General features: G+C 42.2%; 3 protein-coding genes across 12 annotated transcripts in view; 2 read left to right on the plus strand and 1 right to left on the minus strand.

Annotated features, from left to right (window-relative positions):
• Nucleotides 1–9807, plus strand: part of tnrc6c1 (trinucleotide repeat containing adaptor 6C1) — a 105073-nt gene extending 95266 nt beyond the window's left edge. For all 8 annotated transcript variants that reach the window (XM_065010512.1, XM_065010514.1, XM_065010515.1 and 5 more), the window contains one exon: nucleotides 115–9807. In XM_065010512.1, coding sequence (XP_064866584.1) covers nucleotides 115–490 — 376 coding nt within the window. In that variant the 3' untranslated portion in view covers nucleotides 491–9807. The remainder of the gene's footprint in view (nucleotides 1–114) is intronic.
• Nucleotides 9808–10572: 765 nt separating this feature from the next.
• Nucleotides 10573–13240, minus strand: LOC135564710 (uncharacterized). 3 transcript variants are annotated; one of them, XM_065010521.1, is made up of 4 exons: nucleotides 13002–13240; nucleotides 12398–12760; nucleotides 11526–11575; nucleotides 10573–11318 (listed from the first exon to the last, which is right to left on the minus strand). In XM_065010521.1, the coding sequence occupies exons 1-4, from the start codon at nucleotides 13057–13059 to the stop codon at nucleotides 11106–11108; spliced, it is 684 nt and encodes a 227-aa protein (XP_064866593.1). In that variant the 5' UTR covers nucleotides 13060–13240; the 3' UTR covers nucleotides 10573–11105. The 3 variants fall into 3 exon arrangements, with proteins under 3 accessions (XP_064866593.1, XP_064866592.1, XP_064866594.1); XM_065010520.1 differs by having other exon boundaries at nucleotides 11526–11629; nucleotides 13002–13239; XM_065010522.1 differs by having other exon boundaries at nucleotides 11526–11629; nucleotides 12398–12774; nucleotides 13002–13239.
• A 1227-nt stretch (nucleotides 13241–14467) lies between these two features.
• LOC115115282 (sterile alpha motif domain-containing protein 9-like) lies at nucleotides 14468–19631 on the plus strand. The gene is made up of 3 exons (XM_029643786.2): nucleotides 14468–14991; nucleotides 16265–16302; nucleotides 18632–19631. The coding sequence occupies exons 2-3, from the start codon at nucleotides 16299–16301 to the stop codon at nucleotides 19546–19548; spliced, it is 921 nt and encodes a 306-aa protein (XP_029499646.2). The 5' UTR covers nucleotides 14468–14991; nucleotides 16265–16298; the 3' UTR covers nucleotides 19549–19631.
• Nucleotides 19632–21309: the final 1678 nt, after the last annotated feature.

Below are 21309 nucleotides of genomic sequence, written 5' to 3' on the forward strand. Positions count from 1 at the left end.
GCTTCCCCAAAGGGTAGAAACAGGATCTATAGCATCACACGTAGTGTATGAGAATGGCCACTTCAACGAGGCTAACCAAATAACACCTCTCTGTTTGTCTCTCTTCCTGTCCAGGTGCGTTCTGGGTAACACCACCATCCTGGCAGAGTTTGCTGGGGAGGAAGAGGTCCAGCGCTTCTTTGCACAGGGCCAGCAGCTAGCCTCAACCACCAGCTGGCAGGCTGACCCAGGCGTCAATCAGACGCGGATGGGTGGTTCCGGGCCCAGATCCTCGCACCCCATTGGCCACCCCCACTGGAACTCTGGCGGCAGCAGTGGCGGCATGGGAGGAGGTGGAGCCAAGACGGGCGGAGATCTGCTCTGGGGGGGCGTGCCCCAGTACTCCAGCCTATGGGGACCGCCCAGCGGAGAGGAGGGGCGGGTCATGGGGAGTCCTACTCCAATCAACACGCTGCTGCCTGGGGACCTGCTGAGCGGGGAGTCCATGTAGGACCACGTCACAGAGCTCCATGCTAGAAAAAGGAGGAATGGAATACTACACAGGAATACTACACAGTACTACATATATACATGTATACAAACAGAAGAGCAAAAACCAAGCAAATCAATGTGGTGATAATCAGTGTGGGTGGGATGACCGAGGGACAGACTTGAGGAGGATGAGGTGACTCTTCTGTGTCCACGCTGCTCACCCTCTTCCTATTTTTCTGTTTGTTTAAAAAAAAAAAACATTTCATTTTAGATTTGTTCGGCGAGAGGCTCTGGTTAGTGTTTTAAGTTTGGACTTTGGGAAAAGCACGAGTATGCCTTTGACTCAACCAACAAAGGAAGAGAAACATTTGAACTTTACTCTGAGAACTATTTGTCATGTGAAACGTGTGTTTTAGACTAACTGCTTCAAACAACGAGCTGCCATCTTCAAAACTCCCATAATCCCTTGCTGCCTGGCAGCAATCCACACCTCAGAGAAACCATAGATACACGTCATTCCCAAAGCCCATCCCCTTCCTGTCGGGAAGGTTCCAGAACTTTCTACCAGTCCGGAATTTCTCTTGTTTGTTTTTTCTCAGCACTAATTACTAGCCTTAACCTCCCCCCTGGCCTCGTTCCCCTCCTTTATTCACTGATTCTCACTCACTCTGTACTTACTGAAGAAAACGTACTGAGAATTGCACACTCATTTCTGAGCCAGCGAAAACCGAGGGGAGAGGATGTGCTTGTAAGAGACTGAGGCCACAGCAGCTCTCAACTGGAATCGTCGGCGGTCACAAGCACATTATTCAGTCCCCACCACTCTTAAAGGGATTGATGATGCAAACGCAAAAGATCTTCGCCTTGTTCATTTTAAAGCCATTTTTGTCATGGAGGAGTTTTGTTTCCCCGACCCATTCACAAAATAAGCGAAGAGAAATATGACTCCAGTGTGTGAATATTTCCGGGGGCGTGTGTTTACATGTGTGTGTGACCGTCTTGTTGAAGTCTAGTAACCACTGCTCTATGGAACTGTAACAAAACACTTGTTTTGAAATGCACCTCAACTCGTTTAAGGATGAATTTGTGGTCTGGTTCCCCCCATTTCTGTGACTGTGGAAGACCTCAGTCGTTACCGTGGTCCACTAATCTCTCCTTTACACCAACACACCATTTCAAGTGACGTGCAATATAAGCCACAGACTACTCTCTACTACCGTCCACACCAAGTACTCAAAGGGTTTCTCTCACAAACCTCTCAAGAGCAGAGACAGAATCAGCAAGGACTCTCTATATCCATGTCCCCTGGGTGTGTGAGCTGGCTGGACCTACTTATCCGTGAAACACAAGGATATACAACAAGCACTTGTTATTCAGTCTTGGACTGGGTCTTTCTAATCCAGCCTCACAGTGACGGACTAGAGGGGCACAGGGGTAAGGAAGGGGGTTTATGGGGCATTATACCAAAACGAGACTTGTTCCTTATCTACCCACAAGACGAAACCATGCATTTTTTTCTTTCCATTGTTGTATTTGGTACAAAAAGTATGGAACAAATATATAACTGCTTTATAAAAAGAGGTGGTTTATCATAGCACTTAGCAAAGAGCGTCAAGCTCCTTCACTTCAATGCCAACGAATCAGAAGAGGAGAAGCGTGTGACACTGAAAAACTTGAGGAAAAAAACAACAACAAAAAAACAAGCAATCTACTACAACGTGGCTTCTGTGTAACTCTTTATGAACTGTAACACAGATGTAAAACTATTTTCAGTTTTCAGATGTTTTTTTTATTTTAAACCTTCCCTTTCTCGCTGTCTGTGTTGTGGTACCAGGAACCTTTTTGAAATGGTAGCAAAATGAAGGGATGGAAAGGAAAGAAAGAATGAAAGACTTTGGGCACTATCGGGTGAGACCCCGAAGCACTCGCCTGTTTTCCCTTTCACTCTATCAAAGTTAATATCACTGTTACATGACTGAAAATCTTTAGCCTTGTTGTCTGGAGACGCAACTAGATGCTGCGGCAATGTTCTGGAGATGGATTCTGCAGGGGGATCGCCATTTTCTCTCTGTCTCTCAACCTTTTTCACAAGCCCTGCCAACCTGTATGATCGTGTGGCCATTGAGTGCCTGCCTGCTGCGGAGGGGGTGGACTTCATAGAAGCTCCACACCAGGCCTCTGCAGCAGCTCTCACCCCACCTTCCCCTCTCCATCCCTGGGGAGCCTCACAGACTGGTTCGCCCAGGGACCTCCCGGGCCTCTGGTGCCCAAGAGCAGCTGTCAGAACTGTCCGATTCGTATTAACTACTACTACTGCGCCAGCTTCTGTTGTTCATCACCTCCACTCTATTTCTCTCTCTATCCCGCTCTCTGTTGTTCATCACCTCCACTTTATCCTCTCTCTATCCCGCTCTCTGTTGTTCATCACCTCCACTCTATCCCTCTCTCTATCCCGCTCTCTGTTGTTCATCACCTCCACTCTACCCCTCTGTTGTTCATCACCTCCACTCTACCCCTCTCTGTTGTTCATCACCTCCACTCTACCCCTCTCTCTATCCCGCTCTCTGTTGTTCATCACCTCCACTCTACCCCTCTCTGTTGTTCATCACCTCCACTCTACCCCTCTCTGTTGTTCATCACCTCCACTCTACCCCTCTCTGTTGTTCATCACCTCCACTCTACCCTCTCTGTTGTTCATCACCTCCACTCTACCCCTCTCTGTTGTTCATCACCTCCACTCTACCCCTCTCTGTTGTTCATCACCTCCACTCTATCCCTCTCTCTATCCCGCTCTCTGTTGTTCATCACCTCCACTCTATCCCTCTCTCTATCCCGCTCTCTGTTGTTCATCACCTCCACTCTATCCCTCTTCTGTTGTTCATCACCTCCACTCTATCCCTCTCTCTATCCCGCTCTCTGTTGTTCATCACCTCCACTCTATCCCTCTCTCTATCCCGCTCTCTGTTGTTCATCACCTCCACTCTATCCCTCTCTCTATCCCGCTCTCTGTTGTTCATCACCTCCACTCTATCCCTCTCTTCTGTTGTTCATCACCTCCACTCTATCCCTCTCTATCCCGCTCTCTGTTGTTCATCACCTCCACTCTATCCCTCTCTCTATCCCGCTCTCTGTTGTTCATCACCTCCACTCTATCCCTCTCTCTTCTGTTGTTCATCACCTCCACTCTATCCCTCTCTCTATCCCGCTCTCTGTTGTTCATCACCTCCACTCTATCCCTCTCTTCTGTTGTTCATCACCTCCACCTCCCCTCTCTATCCCGCTCTCTGTTGTTCATCACCTCCACTCTATCCCTCTCTCTATCCCGCTCTCTGTTGTTCATCACCTCCACTCTATCCCTCTCTTCTGTTGTTCATCACCTCCACTCTATCCCTCTCTCTATCCCGCTCTCTGTTGTTCATCACCTCCACTCTATCCCTCTCTCTTCTGTTGTTCATCACCTCCACTCTATCCCTCTCTCTTCTGTTGTTCATCACCTCCACTCTATCCCCTCTCTTCTGTTGTTCATCACCTCCACTCTATCCCTCTCTCTATCCCTCTCTCTTCTGTTGTTCATCACCTCCACTCTATCCCTCTCTCTTCTGTTGTTCATCACCTCCACTCTATCCATCTATCTCTGTCTCTCATGCAAGGATCACTTTAGCCAGAGATGGAGAGGTTTTTGAATTGTGTTAATTTTTGGGGGGTTTAATTTTTTTGTTTTATTATTTTCATTTCTGGAAAAATCTCCAGAGTTGTTATTTTAGTTTTTGTCAAACTTGCTGTTGTTGATGTTTGTTTTATGATGATTACAATGATTTTTATGGATGTTTTTTCAACGGCTCCATGCAGTGTTCAGCTGCTCTCCTGTCCCCTGCTCTTACTGCTCGTAAGCAGAAGCTAAAATACTTCTGGTTCGACGAGCACCTCAGCAAACGCAGCCCACCACAGGAATGTTATGGATACGGACACTGCAGATCTCAGTGGGGGTGGTTCATTTGGTGTGGTTGTTGGACAGTCAGTGTTTTGGTTCAGGAGCGGACCTAATGGTTCTAATGTATAGTCAGATCAGGTGTGAGATTGAGGGTATCTATCTACCCGGCCTGCTCTGCTCCCCCTCTCTCTCAGCCTCTGCTCCCCCTCTCTCTCAGCCTCTGCTCCCCCCCTCTGTCAGCCTCTGCTCCCCCTCTCTCTCAGCCTCTGCTGCCCCTCTCTCTCAGCCTCTGCTGCCCCTCTCTCTCAGCCTCTGCTGCCCCTCTCTCTCAGCCTCTGCTGCCCAGCCCACCCTCTCTCTCAGCCTCTGCTGCCCAGCCCACCCTCTCTCTCAGCCTCTGCTGCCCAGCCCACCCTCTCTCTCAGCCTCTGCTGCCCAGCCCACCCTCTCTCTCAGCCTCTGCTGCCCAGCCCACCCTCTCTCCCTTCCCATCCCCATGTTGTCCGCTCCCACACACACACATCCTCCACTCCAGTCAGGCCTCACTCACACTGGTGCTTTATTTTCCATAGGCTGTCTAGGAGCTTTCTGGCAGAATGAAAAGACAGACTCCTAACCACTATCCCTCTCCGTCACCCTGAATACCAATAAAACTGACGCAGCACTCGATTTCTATGCAAAGACAGAGGTTCGCGCTCAGAACCATCAACCATCAGTCCACCAACCATCTGCCAATTGTCTAACCCTCTCCTTTCCACCCCCCTGGCATTTTTTCTTACCAGCCAGCACTGGGCAGACTCCCAACTACCCTCCCCACTGTCCCATCACTGTGGTGTGTTTGTAATTCAGTCTCACTGATATCCCTCATACATACACGCCTCAGGAGGACCACTAAGTGGACTCTGCTTTCCCCTGTTGGCGCTCTAGCATTGTGTAAAGTACATCTGTAAAGTACAGTTCTTCATTGTGATGATTTCAAGAGCTTTTAGGTAACACTAATAATGACCTGCTGAGTGGTATGAGAAGTATGAGTGGTGGGGATGGGGGTTTCTGGGAGTCCTTCCTCATGTGTCATGTGCCAACTGGACTAAAATATATACTTCAGCCCTGCCATTTCCCATTGAGTTGTCTCTGCTGTCAAATGAGCCTTCAATTCCCAAGATTCAGTCGTTTTGAGACTACATTTCCTCCTAAATCCTAGACTTAAAGGCACATGGGTCATGGAGGAATGTGGGGTGGGAGGAGGGGGTAATATTTGGGCCAGGACATATGAGGCAGTCCCTTGTCCCAGCTATCAAAAGAAAACAGACAGTCTTGTGTATACTGTTGATGGGTCACATTGGGTACACCTTTTATAAAACCAAAAACATGTTATCTTTTTTTTTGGGGGGGGGGACAAAAAGTAGAAACTAAAGTACAAAAAAAAGTGTTTAAAAAAAGTCCTACGGTATGTTTTTTGCTGTGCACTCCTTGGCTGAGAGGCCTCGTTCTGTCTCTGCAAGCCTTTCCCCCCAACTGTGGCCCTCTGACTGGGGCTTTCTTCTGGAACACTGTGTTGATGCTGTTCGTTTCTGACCTCCAGCCTCGAGTGCACCACCCACAGAACATTGCCCCAGATCTGGATTTTTGGGTTAGGGTCCAGGTGGGGCCCACCGTATCAGCAGGGCCAGGACACACCTCACAGTTTTGTTGTTCGGTACCAAGTCTTAAAAGGGGAAAGGCCTCTTCCAAGAGTTGTTTTTCGTACTCGTCATTGTCGTGTGACATTAGCAACAATCACTAATTGCCTATTTCTGAAAAACCTGAATTGTTTTGCTCCACGCTGGGCTCTCGAGGCTACAGACTGGAATAGGGTCACAAAAAAAGGGATTGGGGGGTCAAGTCTCAGAGGCGTCCCAGGATTCTCTGTGCAGCACGAGCACTGAGAGCCCCCCTGTCACTCTACCCACCCCTACCCCACCTTATTGACCCACCAATATACACCATGGATGACTGGTGTAGGAAGTCAAGAGAATCTCCCTTTTTAAATCACTCAAAGGCAACTGGAGTTTAAGCAAAGTATGCTTCTCAATCATGGACCAGAGTAGGTTCTGGGGACCCCATTTCAAGAGGAAAACAAATCTTTGTCAAGGGCCTGGGTTGAATATGCACATGCTAGTTTATATACATGTATACATCCAAGTGTGTATATGTATACAGCTAGGTTTCTCTTTCCACTTTACCCTAAACCCGCTCTCTGCCCCAGGTCCAACCTTACCCCTATGTATTCTCCTTCTCTGTATATTTACCAGAAGATAAATATCATATTAACATATCAGAGTAATACAAAAATAAAGAATACAAATACTTGAATCAAAAGAAGCGCCAATATTGTAATGTGAAGACTTTGTAATAATTTTGTCTCATTCATACACTTCCTGGATATTTGAGAATATCTGTTCTGAGTGAACTAAATTAGAAAAATGAGGATTGTTAAAAACAAAGATTGGTTAAAGGCTAAATGACATCTGTTGTATCTGAGTGTTTGCACAAGGTTGCCTGTACTGTATGGTTCATGGGTGGGTGGATGGATGTGTCTGTTTGACAGACTGTGTGTATGAGGTTTCAAACGATTGTGAGCCTGTGATTTACAGCGGGAATTATCTTGCTTTTTCATTTGATTTCTATTCAGTATATTAGTTTTATGTTTTATTTTTGGCTTATCAAAGTATATTGTGATGTTTATTGTTATTAGACTCTAGCGTTGCACTGAGTGTCAGCCCTCCCCTCAAGCTAATCGAACAACGCCAGATAAAATACTGGGGGCAGACGGCGACTTCACGTGTAAATGTTTACTCAAGGACTTAAGAAAATAAGTGTTTTTAATCTGTAATATGTTTATATACCTTGTAGTGGCTTTCATTGTGGAATAATCCAAGAAAAAATATGGATTATTAAGTATTGCACCATTTTTTTCAGATTATAAACTTAAAAAGTATACAAAAGCAACAAAAAAAAACAAATATTGAAAAAAGTTACAAAAAAAGTATTTTTGAAGACCTGTGGCCATAGAGTTTGGGTAGAGAGACTTGTAGCTCTCCCTGTCTATTCAGGGAGAAACCGAAGGACAAGACATCAGAAGGAGGGTTGATTACAAGGCTCACTTCAGAGGTGCCTACCTTTTTGGTTTGTTAGCTTTTGTTCAGTTTCATTTTTGTTAAAATCTCATGCGTTATGTTTCTGCTTGTTTTCTGCAAGGCCACTGACGGTTTACAACCATTTTTGTTTGTCTGAAGTTCGAGGAAAATGAATTAACTGTATGAAAATGTTGGAAAAACAAAAGAAAAGGACATACTTCCATTTTTAAAATGAATAACAAAAACACTTTACAGAATGAGGATTTTAATATTGTGCTACTTTCAGAACTCTGGGATCCAACAGTGTTGTCATGTTATATTTGACCTTTGACATCTTTGTTCTATGTTGATTTCATGGACTATCTAAAGCCTGTGCATTTTTATTAAATGTTTCCTTTGTAAAAAAACAACAAAAAAACATAATTGCTCACTATCTTGCACATAAAGTGGATCTTGTCTCAGGAAGGCCAGGGTTCCAGAGTTCCAACTCCACTCCATTTTAATGTACGAAGAACAAAAAATGATTTTAAAAAATGAAGCACTGAAAAACTTATGAATTTCAGAAAGAGAGAAAATATCCTTTGTTTTTAAATCCGTAGCAGTTTTACAGTGCCTTCAGAAAGTATTCACACCCCTTGACTTTTACCAAATGTTGTTGTTATAGCCTGAATTTAAAATGTATTAAATGTAGATTTTTTTGGTCACTGGCCTACACACAATACCCCATAACGTCAAAGTGGAATTATGATTTTCTACATTTCTAAATTCAATAAGTATTCAACCCCTTTGTTATGGAAAGCCTAAATACATTCAGGAGTAAAAATGTGCTAAAGTCACACAAGTTGCATGGGCTCTGTGTGCAGTAATAGTGTTTAACATGATTTTTGAATGACGACCTCATCTTTGTACCCCAAACATACAATTATCTTTAGTCAGCAGTAAATTTCAACCATAAAGACCAGGGAGGTTTTCCAATTCCTCGCAAAGAAGGCCACCTATTGGTAGATGGGTAAAAAAAAAAAAAAAACAGGCATAGAATATCCCTTTGAGCATGGTGGTTATTAATTACACTTTGGATAGTGTCTCAATGCACCCAGTCACTACAGAGATACAGGCATCCTTCCTAACTGCGTTGCCGGAGAGGAAGGAAACTGCTCAGGGATTTCACCATGAGGACAATGGAGACATTAAAACAGTTACAGAGTATAGTGGCTATGATAGGAGAAAACTGAGGATGGATCACTAACATTGTAGTTACTTCACAATACTAACCTCATTGACAGGGTGAAAAGAAGGAAGCCTGTATAGAATAAAACATATTCTGAAACATGTATCATGTTTGCCACAAGGCACTAAAGTAATACTTCAAAAAATGTGGCAAAGCAATAAACTTTTTGTCCTGAATACAAAGTGTTATGTTTGAGAGTACCACCCTCCATATTTTCAAGCAGTGATGGCTGCATCTTGTTATGGGTATGCTTGTAATTGTTAAAATCCTATAGGAAAACCTTGTTCAGTCTGCTTTCCACTAGACTAGACACTGGGAGAGGAATTGACCTTTCAGCAGGACAATAACCTAAAACACGAGGCCAAATCTACGCTGGAGTTGCATACCGTGAATGTTCCAGAGTGGCCCAGTTAGTTTTGACTTAAATCTGCTTGAATGGCAAGACCTAAAAATGGTTGTCTAACATTGGTCAACAAACAATTTGACAGAGCTTGAAGGATTCTAAAAAGAATAATGGACAAATGTTGCACAATCCAGGTGTGGAAAGAGACTTTCTCAGACTCAAATGTGATTCTAGCATGTATTGACTCAGGGGGTTGAATACTTATCTAATCAAGATATATTCGTGTTTTATTTTTCATGAATTTTGCACAAATATTAGATTTTTTCTTACACTTTGAAATGAGAGAATTGTGTATATCATTGCCAAAAAATTCCCACTAAGTAACAACAAAATGTGGAAAATGTCAAGGGTGTGAATACTTTATGAAGGCACTGTACATATTAACCAAATAATGGGCTTTAAATGAACTTACAAAAAATGGAGTGCTTTATATACATTTTTATTAAAATTGCTTTACATTTAAAAACAAAATTATCATTTGATTTTGATTGTTACAAAAAAATGACCGTGAAAGAACATGCAAAATCTGTATGTTTTGAATCTTTATTGTATTTTCTTAGAAGTCCTGTCCTGACTGAATAAGGACCATTGTGCATTACTCTCTTTCCTCTGTCATTCTCTCTTATGTCTGGTATTAAAGAACAGGGAAAATAACTGACGTGGATTTATTTGGAGGATGTTTTTAAAACTAGCTGGTTGTAAAGGATCATGATCTATGCACAAGTTTGGGGGGGGCTTTGATGGGTACAAGGCGCATTTTATGCAGGGGTTTTGGGATCCACTGTTTTTATTTGGTTGGGTAGGCCTACCCCCCCCCACCCCAAGACCCCAACATCTGGCTTCTTTAATTCAGATTGACATCGCGCTACATGGCTATACTGTGTATTCAGATTGACATCGCGCTACATGGCTATACTGTGTATTCAGATTGACATCACGCTACATGGCTATGCTGTGTATTCAGATTGACATCGCGCTACATGGCTATACTATTCATGGCTATACTGTGTATTCAGATTGACATCGCGCTACATGGCTATACTGTGTATTCAGATTGACATCGCGCTACATGGCTATACTGTGTATTCAGATTGACATCGCGCTACATGGCTATACTGTGTATTCAGATTGACATCACGCTACATGGCTATACTGTGTATTCAGATTGACATCGCGCTACATGGCTATACTGTGTATTCAGATTGACATCGCGCTACATGGCTATACGGTGTATTCCTAAACCTCTTACTCTTTAGCACTGTGCCCGTCACCCCATCTGTATGTTCTGTCGTTTCATTCAGTTCTTGTGTTTTTGTTGGGATGATGGGTGGGACGGGGATTTGGGGTTAGGGCTGCTTTTTGCCTTTTTTGTTTTTGAAATATTAAGGAAAAATGTCTGTACTGAGATTTAAAGAAGAGTCAGTTGGCTTGTAATGATTTATTTTCTCAATGTATCTCTTTCTCCTCATAGAATGTGATTGTTAAATGACATGCACCGAAAACAATGTTTTCATGAACTATGGAGCTTCTTTCATCTATTAATAAAATTGCAGTTTTTTTCTGGTCTGTTAAAGGGTGTTGTGGTCAGTTCTTGATGTTGGTGTTTGTCAATTAGTTTGCAGATTGGAGTTTTCCCTATTAGATCCTGTTCTGAGGGCATCACCACTAGTACACCTATACAGGCACAGTGACCTATGTACTAGCTCTGTCTTTTCCATTCTCATCCTGTAGGTGGGCGACTCCTTGACACTGTAGAAAAGAGAGGTGAGGTGGGACCAATAGTTTACGATCTTGCACACTTGAAAAAGCAATGATGACAGTCAAACTCTTTCCCACCACCTGTCAGAGTGGGTTAGAACATGTATATCTACATCTGGAACTCGTACTGTTATTTCTGCCATCCACTCCCCCTTTAAAAAACATTAGGGGGGCATGACACCACCCTCTGTGGTTCACTCAGGGCTTCAGAGTGATCTGTCGGGGGCTGGCGTAGTGGTTCTCCTGTGCTTGTCTGGCCTGGGGGTTGGCGTACACAGGGGACTCTGTTTCCTCCAGGTGTGTAGGCACGGGATGGTTATTTTGGGCACTTCCAGCTCCTCGACACCCACTGTTCATTTCCTCATAGATGGGGACGGGGGCTTGTGTTTTATGACGTTTTCTCAGCTTAGCCTGAAATGGATATGAGGCATACTTTTATACTGACAAATTTACACCTGACTAAAATTAGATGTGGAAACAATGTTCATCATGTGTCTGAAAAATAAACTGAAGTAATTCCCGAGAGTAACAGTGAGGACTGCCCCTTCCTTTAAATTTCGACATGAACATACTTGGTTGTGGTATGGTGGTAAGATTCGGGTTGATTAGGCTACTTACACACTCTACTGCACACAGGCAGATGAGGACGAGGAGAAGCAGGCCAGCTGCTGCAGAGATGGTGTAGATCAGTGGGGGGTAGCTGGAGCACTGACACACACTCTCTGCACAATCAACACCCACACACTTTTATCCAAATACATAGTAATTGTAAATCCAGGACACTCCAATTAGTATGATATGTTTTGTATGGTATGTATTCATTTGTAGATGTCCATTATCCATTTCGTATGATATGTTACGAATTACAATTTGTTGTGGCTAACGTTAGCTAGGTGGCTAACGTTAGCTAGGTGGCTAACGTTAGCTACTAGGTGGCTAACGTTAGCTAGGCTATGGTTTAGGGGTTAAGGTTATGGGAAGGTTAGCTAACATGCTATGTAGTTAAAAAGTAGTAAGTAGTTGTAAAGTTGCTAATTAGCTAAACAAATGTAAGTTGTCCGTGATGGGATTCCAGACTGCATTCACGGTAAATGCTGCATATGTCGGCTCAATCGAAAATGACCTTTACATTTACATATAAATCATTTACATATAAATCCCTAAATCAAGGTCAGAATGCAGATTATCTGTAGACACATCTCCGCCACACCTTAATTCATTGATCTCCACCAAAACGAATAGCGGGGTGAATAGCATTCTATTCTCATGCTTACATTTAAGGTCAGAATACGTGGAGGTAACAGTGCATAAAAAGGGAATTATGTTCCATTCACTTGCATTTAACTCAGGTCGGAATTCCCCCCAATGAGAATGTGGACACATAGGATGAACAGGGCTTAAAGCCGTCACTCTCAGTAACTCTCCAGTACCACGGTTGGTGACCACTGATAGTTCCTTCTCAGTGCTATAGCCAAATCATGATCACGTACCTGTCCCTTCAACAAACAGGAAGTATTCCAGACTGCCGGAGCCTGTTCGGTCAGAGGGGTCAGCTGTGTAGACAAACTCACAGATGTACAGGCCTGTGTCTGTGCGCTGTAGATGGGCTATGGTCACGTTGAGCAGGTCAGAGTTCAATCCGCCTGTGACCTTCAGACGATCTTTGTACAGCCGGTTAACCCTCACCGTCCCGGGACTCCGGTCCTTGGCCATGAACAGCACCTCCCTCTCAGGCCGGACACACCTGTGGGTCAGGTAGAGACTGACAGGGGCTCCACCTGTCTGCTGAGGTGTACAGGAGAGATCCACTGACTGCCCCTCTGAGCCCTTTATGTACATCACCTCCTGACGGGCTGGAGAGACAGTTCTGGGTTAGTGAGGGTAATGGATTAAAACTCATGCAAGTTACTCATAACCTCCATTGTGTATTAATGATAACCTTTTGGTATTTGCAGGCGATATGATTGAATGGATAAATGAACATCAATATATTTTCTTTTCCAACAAAGCCAAACACAACTTTTATTGTGTTCCTAAAAAACCTAGTCACCTCAGTCCCCGGAGGAAACCCCTCAATGGAAATTCACCACTTACCAGTGCTGATCATCAGGGTGAGAATGAATATCCAAATGAAATACCAGCTGGTCTTCATGGTTTTACTTATGTATTGATCCACATGACCTGCTCTAGCATATCACCCTAATGTTGAATCATGTGAGGAGGACTATTTCCTATAGGCTACTAAACTGTGAAGCTCTGCGGTTATGCATTGTGTACATGTATAGTTCTCCCACCTATGAGCTCAGCACAGGAAGAAGACTTGAAAGCCCCAACTGTCAACAATCTAGATGAATACATTTGAGAGGAAACAGGACCATATTTGTTGAATGGCTGTGAGCACATGCAGGAAACTGAACACTGCTTTTGCTCAAACTCACTTCTGAAAGTGCAGTGTGGTATAACTCTTATGTGCAAATTGAATTCCAGCCTAAATATTGATATTTGGGTAACACTATACATGGAGCTATACATAACACCTTATGAAACCAGTCATAACACCTCTATGACAGTTGCAATATCATGCATAACAACCTTTATAACACATGTATTCAACATCATTTATAAGGAGTTTTCAAAATGAAACTCCCTTTAAATAAAAGTGTATTAATCCGTTGTGAAATTGAAATGTGTATCTGTACTGTCACAGTACCAAAACTCCTTACACACTATTCAAGCAACAGGCTGGGAGCACAGAGCCACAATGGCAGTAAGAGATGTCAGCAGCCCCAGGTTTAGTATATTTCAAATACAAGACATAGCTGTGCTTGATTGAGCTTGCCTGGGGCGCTCTAGTCTTGTTTATATTGTGGGAGGCAACCTGTCTGCCTAGGGAGACGAGGCGAGCTCCATTGACTAATCAATGGAATAGCCGCAAAAGTGCAGACCCCATATGCCTAAGATTTTAAATACTATCTGAACCCAGGTCTGGATGGCACCTGAGTAATTGTTTACCATGTAATGTGTTAGTAAGCCATCTATAGCTGCGACCTGAAGACGAGCTCCACAAACTAATGCCTATCTCAGCAGGCTAACACAATGTTGTGGTGTGCAGGAGACCTGGGCTTCAACCCACCCTCTTAGTAACCATCTGGTTATTCCCACAAGATTTTTCTACTAAAATAACCTTTTGTACTTTAATGAAAAGGGACTTCTTTTGAAGAGCCCTTATAGGCCTAATGCAATTGAAGAATGACCCAGTTGTTTCTTTAAGTTTCTATTTCCTGACGTTTCTTTCCTGAAGTTTCGATTTCCTGATGTTTCTTTCCTGAAGTTTCGATTTCCTGTTCAGCACAACCCCCATAGTTTCAGTGTTGCAACATTTAGCTGTTGCAACAGAATTAACTCATTAAGTACCATATCTGATTGGAGAGAAATACTTTATGACAATATGTATCAAACAGTGAAATAAGTGTATGCACCAAGGATAAGATAGTTCATTATTATTCAATACATTGTCAGCCCCATAACATCACACTTCCTCTTTAAAAGGATGGACTTTATTCAGATGCACGGGGGGCATTAGGACAAAGTGCATGTCTATGTGGACTTCCCTGGCAGAAGACGGACAGAGTGCATGTCTATGTGGACTGCCCTGGCAGAAGACGGACAGAGTGCATGTCTATGTGGACTGCCCTGGCAGAAGACGGACAGAGTGCATGTCTATGTGGACTGCCCTTGCAGAAGACGGACAGAGTGCATGTCTATGTGGACTGCCCTGGCAGAAGACGGACAGAGTGCATGTCTATGTGGACTGCCCTGGCAGAAGACGGACAGAGTGCATGTCTATGTGGACTGCCCTGGCAGAAGACGGACAGAGTGCATGTCTATGTGGACTGCCCTGGCAGAAGACGGACAGAGTGCATGTCTATGTGGACTGCCCTGGCAGAAGACGGACAGAGTGCATGTCTATGTGGACTGCCCTGGCAGAAGACACACCCTGTTGCTATGACCGGAAAATAAAAGCAACCACACTGTCAAGTAGTCACTTCATATGGTGAATACCACTTCAGCCATCAGTTTCAAGGTGAGCAGAATGAAATGTACTTAAACATTGTGGAACATTTGTATTTTGTAAGAAGCTAATTGAATGCCATAATAATCATAAAGGCTTTTAAAAGTGCAATGTGTGTAGGTTTAGTTGTGGATTCAAAGGAGTATAATTACTAAGGGCATAAGATTATCACAATCTACGACGTTACCATTAAGCATTGCCATTTCATCTCTAGAATCTCTGTATAAAACCAATACATTTTTAATGATTCACTATTTAACTTTATTCAGCTATTAAGAATGATATCTGCCTGAACTTTTAGTGAACAACATTTTGTTATGATTGCACAGAATTGAATGTATTTATATATAAAATATAGAAATAAGAACTGGAATTGAATTGTTTATGTTTTGGAATCTGGACTCAGAAACGTTAACTGTTGTTCCTTAATGTTTTGTTATGCGAATGAGAAAAGGTGTGTAGAGAAGAGTCATTGAAGTCCTGCAGGAATTATAGGGTGAGAAACACATGCAATTACATGTGTTTCAAACTTTTAAATTAAGTTTATATACTTCCAACTAATGAAAGTTAAACATAGAAAATGTTATTTTAAAGAGGAAGTTCTGAGATTCCTGGTTGAAGTGATTGTCAAAGCTGACAAACCTGTCTTTGAACAACAATGCTGCACTGAATATCAAGTTCATGTATGAGGGTAGATAAGCACCCATCTGAATCCCCGTTTACACCTTATGCTAACATGTGGTTGTTGTGTTCCTATCAAGGTGACCCAATCACTTTCTGATCAAGGTTTCTTGTTTCTACACATGGTATTTTATGTGTTTATTAGCCATCCACCTTGTTTACAGTGTGACTTTATTTCCTGATCCCTCCCTATATGCAAATTTTTTAAATAAATTGTTTCAAAATAATGATTATTTTATGTTAATACAAATAATGACGCCTTAGGTCAAAGGTGCCACCTGTCAATGATTTTAGACAGGGGTATAATGATGATTTAAATGGTTTGATCATCCAGTAAGATATCTAGATACAATACCTCTATCTACCTCCTGAGGTCAGGAAGATCTGATCACAAACAGTTATTTTAATCATCTACACCTGTCTAAAAATCTAAATGTGGACAAGATCAGGACACACAATGCATGTTACTACCAGGTATAAACAGGGCTTGAATGATTTCATTGTAAGTCATTTGTCAAGGGCAAAAAATAAGGCTTATTGAGATCAACGATTCATTTTTCACCTTTGCCTCAATTACCCTCCCTTTTATTTTCCTCTCTCAAAGATGCCAAAATGAACTGACATGTAGTGTCTGCAAGATGGGTAAGTCAGATACATCAAACTGTCAAATACTTTTATACTGTGTGTAGTTTTACAGAACATTGAATGAAAATCTATCAGTGAAATGTGGATTCTGTTTCTGACAATTATATACATCTAGGCAATCGCTATACAAGTAGAGATGGCCTAGATATGTTTAGCTCCAAGTTTCATCCATTTTAAATCATTGGCCAAAGTGTTATGGCCTGGAATAAGAAAATAAAAACCATGATGTGTCACAGTTCTTAAGCCTAGTCACGACATGTAATCAGAGAGGAATGGCTATTATCCATCATCTGATGAATGTTTCAAAATAAATGTGGTCATTCTTGAAATGAGGCTTTTGCATCCCTCACTTTTGCCACCATGACAAACACGTAAAATGTTGAATAGATACACATCATACATGCTTTGGTTTATATTGAACAGTTTATCAGTGATAAAACATCATGCAAGTGCTTTAAACTGCCAAACTGTATTTGTATGCATTGTTTAAAGTACAATATGACAAGCAAATTAGCTTGAGCCAGCAGTGATGAGTAGAGTTGTAGTGACATGGTTTGGGGATTTATTGATTTTGGATATACATTACCAGTCAAAAGTTTGGATACACCTACTCATTCAATGGTTTTTCTTTATTTTTACTATTTTCTATATTGTAGAATAATAGTGAAGACATCAAAACTATGAAATAACACACATGGAATCATGTAGTAACCAAAAAAGTGTTAAACAAATCAACATATATTTTAGATTCTTCAAAGTAGCCACCCATTGCCTTGATTACAGCGTTGCACACTCTTGGCATTCTCTCAACCAGCTTCATTAGGAATGCCTTTCCAACAGTCTTGAAGGAGTTCCCACATATGCTGAGCACTTGTTGGGTGCTTTTCCTTCACTCTGCGGTCCAACTCATCCCAAACCATCACAATTGGATTCATGTCGGGTGGTTGTGGAGGCCAAGTCATCTGATGCAGCAAACCATCACTCTCCTTCTTGGTCAAATAGCCCTTAAACAGCCTGGAGGTGTGTTGGGTCATTGTCCTGTTGAAAAACAAATGATAGTCCCACAAAGCGCAAACCAGATGGGATGATGTATCGCTGCAGAATGCTGTGGTAGCCATGCTGGTTAAGTGTGCCTTGAATTCTAAATAAATCACTGACAGGGTCACCAGCAAAGCACCCCCACACCATAACACCTCCTCCTCCATGCTTCACAATGGGAACCACACATGCGGAGAATAACCTACTCTGCGTCTCACAAAGACACGGCGGTTGGAACCAAAAATCTCAAATTTGGTCTCTTCAGACCAAAGGACAGATTTCTACCAGTCTAATGTCAATTTCTCTTGTTTCTTGGCCCAATCAAATCTCTTTTATTCACTGCGTGAATCGACCATTAAGGCCTGATTCACGCAGTCTCCTCTGAACAGTTGATGTTGAGATGTGTCTGTTATTTGAACTCTGTGAAGCATTTATTTGGGCTGAGAGTTAGTTTCATCATAGCGCTTGATGGTTTTGCCACTGCACTTTTCCAGAAATTTTCCAGATTGACTGTCCTTCATGTCTTACAGTAATGATGGACTGTCATTGCTTATTTGAGCTGTTCTTGCCATAATATGGACCAAAAATACCAAAAATTTGGACTCCAGACCAAAAGACACATTTTGGCAGCATTTTGTATTCCTAGACAAATTTCCAACGGTCCAGTGTCCAAGGAAAATGATTAGCTAATCACACCCTTTTAACATGTCATACATTTGAGAATGATTTAGTGGGTCTGAAAAGAAGTCTTACTGGTTAATTATATCACTTTAGCAAATTATTAAGTTAATGACCATAGATTTGAGCATCTCTGGCCTCCATTTAAGAAAATCCTCAGTTACCTAAAATGTGTCATTGGTGCTACCGTCATTGGTGTTACTACTCCTACTGGTGGTATAATGTTATAGTAATGGTCAAAAAAAATCATTTTAAAGTCGATTTAGAATGGGAAGAACACATTTAAATACATTTTTCCATAATTCCATGTCCAAAGCCACCACAATTCTAGAATGACCTATGTACAACATTCCTTGGATAAAATTAATACCTGATGGGAAATCTCAATCGAAAATGGTTATTAGTCTATGCTCAGGGTTGGGGTACATTTTACAATCAGACATTAGACAGTGAATTGAAATTCAATTAATTATTTTCTGAATATTTTCAATTGATTTATTGGATTTCAACTTCCTGAAATTACTCTATTTTAACTATGATTCACTCCAACCCAGGTGTAAATATTGATATACCATGAAGTCTTACATGGGGTGTATTCTTTTTTTTACAGAGTGGAACGAATTGCCATGTGGCAAATGGACAGAATCCCATGTGAGCTCCTGGTTAAAATCCATTGGAGTGAAAGAGAAGTACATTCTGAAACTGTACGAAGAGGAGGTTACAGGACCTGCACTAATGAGGCTGCAAAGAGAATATCTACGTGACACAATTGAAATGAAAGGTGGCCAAATCGAACTTCTGCTATCTAATCGTAATGATCTATCAAAGCCAAGGCCACAGAAACTAAAAGCAGGCAGTAGCACACAGAGAGATACCAGAAATGTTGAATCCATTGCTGCATCCACACAAGAGTCAAAAGACAAAGTTGAGAGTACCAGTGAAACAAGTGAAAATGAACAAACATCAATTGGCGCATCTTCTTCTCTAAGTAACTTCCGTGTATTTGATGAACATGACAAAGACTTCCGATATGTCAAGCACAGAGTGCTTCCACCAGAGACTGGAATTGAAAACATGATTGTTCCATGCCATGAATACAAATCACTGGAAATTGCCCACAAATTAGAACCACTGAAGCTTAGAGTCAAAATCGCAAGTGAGGTAATCAGATTTGCTTGTGGGTGCATGAACATGCGGACCAATGGCACAATACACTTTGGGGTCATGGATAAGATTAAAGGCAGCTACAAGCATGGTGAAATCATCGGAATACCAGTTGAAAACCAAAGTGACTTTGTGGATGCATTGGACTACATTGAAAACTGCTTCAAGGATTTAAACCACCATTCTGATGCCAGGAAATGCATAAGGAATCCAAAGTTTATTGAGGTAATTGACAAGGGGAGCAGTGGAGGAAACTGGATCATTGAATTTGATGTTGTCCCAAAAGGCAAGAGTGGTGAAAGACCAACTCTACAGTGTTACTATTCCAAAGTTCAGCGAGAAAACCAACAAAGTAATCTATGAGGAGAAAGCACCATACCACAGAGTAGGGGCCAATACACCCCGCATACCTGGTGAAGACTTAGTTCATTTCATTCAAGGACTGAAAGAGAAAGATCTACAGAGGGAGGAGGCAGAGTCTTCTACCAGTCAAACAGCTGCAGACACTAGGGAGGATCTTGGGAGAAAATTGTCAATTCTCTTGACCTGTGGAAAAAAGTACATGGATGACACCTTGTCATTCATCATTGTGACAAATAAGTTTCAAGAAGAACATCTGAAGACTATCAACTTCTTAGTGCACATGAAAATATTCTGTGTTTTTGACTTCGATCCAGACTCCAAAACATCTGGACTTTGTGGACAATATCGTGAGCACCATGCTGCTAACCTCCACTTTTTGCATGACTTTGCTATTGATCCTGGTCTAAGCACCACTGACTTCAAGAAGAGCTTACAGCTATTTGATAGGACAAGCTGGATATTCTGCAATGGGCGGAATCATTACCTTGGTGGAGAAGATCCTTGTGATGAAAAAACCTGGATCAGAACAAAGAAAAAACAACTGAAAAGGACTGTCTCTGTCATCTGCAATGAAATCCTTCCTAAAGGTTCATTTGTGGTGCTTTTCTTGCTCATGTCTCAGGTTGAACAGCCACTTGTTGATACATTTCATGAATTCTATGCAGAAATGAATGGCCATGAGGATTTGGCTATCATTTCAGAGTCCAAAGAGAACTACAACAAGTGGTCAAGTCTCGCTCAAGCGTCTTGTGATATGGAATCACTGGAACAAATTAGTATTGTTGGCATGCCAATGAGTCATGTAGATGCTACAATTCAAAGCATTCAGCTTTCCAATAAACAACTGACTCGACGCTTACCTGTGTTCAACAAAGGTCTGTGCTTCCTGAAGCCTATAGATGAAGACACAATGCTTTCTCTGGACATAGTCAGTACTGATCAGTGTGAAGAAACAAACTTGGATGTAATGGACAATGACCAAGTTAGTAACGTTGAGAAGTATTTCTATCAAGGAGGGAAAATCAGCTGGATGCACTTGTGGCTTGCAGAAAAAGTGAAGTGTGATGAGGTCATTCAGAGAGACGCATACAAAGAAACAACCAAGATTTTAGAGGCCATTTTACAGGATGATACAACAAAAAGGTCCATTCAGAGTGTCAACATATGTCACCAACCTGGCAGTGGTGGAAGCACAGTCGCACATCAGATCCTCTGGAACTGTCGAACCAAACTCCGGTGTGCAGTGGTTAAGCAATCATACCTAATTCAAACTGTATGTCAGCATTCAGTACGCCTGCGAGAATATGAAGAGAAAGACAAAAACCGTTGCCTCCCGGTGCTCTTGCTGCTGGATGACTGTAATGCAGAGTATATAGATGAGTTCAGACATGAATTACATAACGGAATTACAACCATGAAGATCAATTCTTCTGTATTATGTTTCATCCTTCTTGTCTGCAAAAGATGCCACAACCCAGAAAAGATGAGCAGAACAATGCCTTCCCAGACAGTAGCAGTAACACACAAGCTGTCTAGCCAGGAGAAGATTCTGTTCAAAAAGAAACGTCAGGAACTGATTTTTGAACCAGAGTCCATTCTTGCTTTTGTACTCATGAGTGAGGAATACCAAAAGAGTTACATTGAGGACTTTGTGAAGAACCTACTGGAGGATATTGACCACTCATCTCTCACCACTCGCCTTATCAGATTTGTGGCCTTGCTGAACTGTTATGTTGCGAACTCCAGCATATCTGTGTCACA

Source organism: Oncorhynchus nerka, linkage group LG26 (assembly GCF_034236695.1).
Source record: "Oncorhynchus nerka isolate Pitt River linkage group LG26, Oner_Uvic_2.0, whole genome shotgun sequence".
In the NCBI taxonomy this organism is placed as follows: domain Eukaryota; kingdom Metazoa; phylum Chordata; class Actinopteri; order Salmoniformes; family Salmonidae; genus Oncorhynchus; species Oncorhynchus nerka.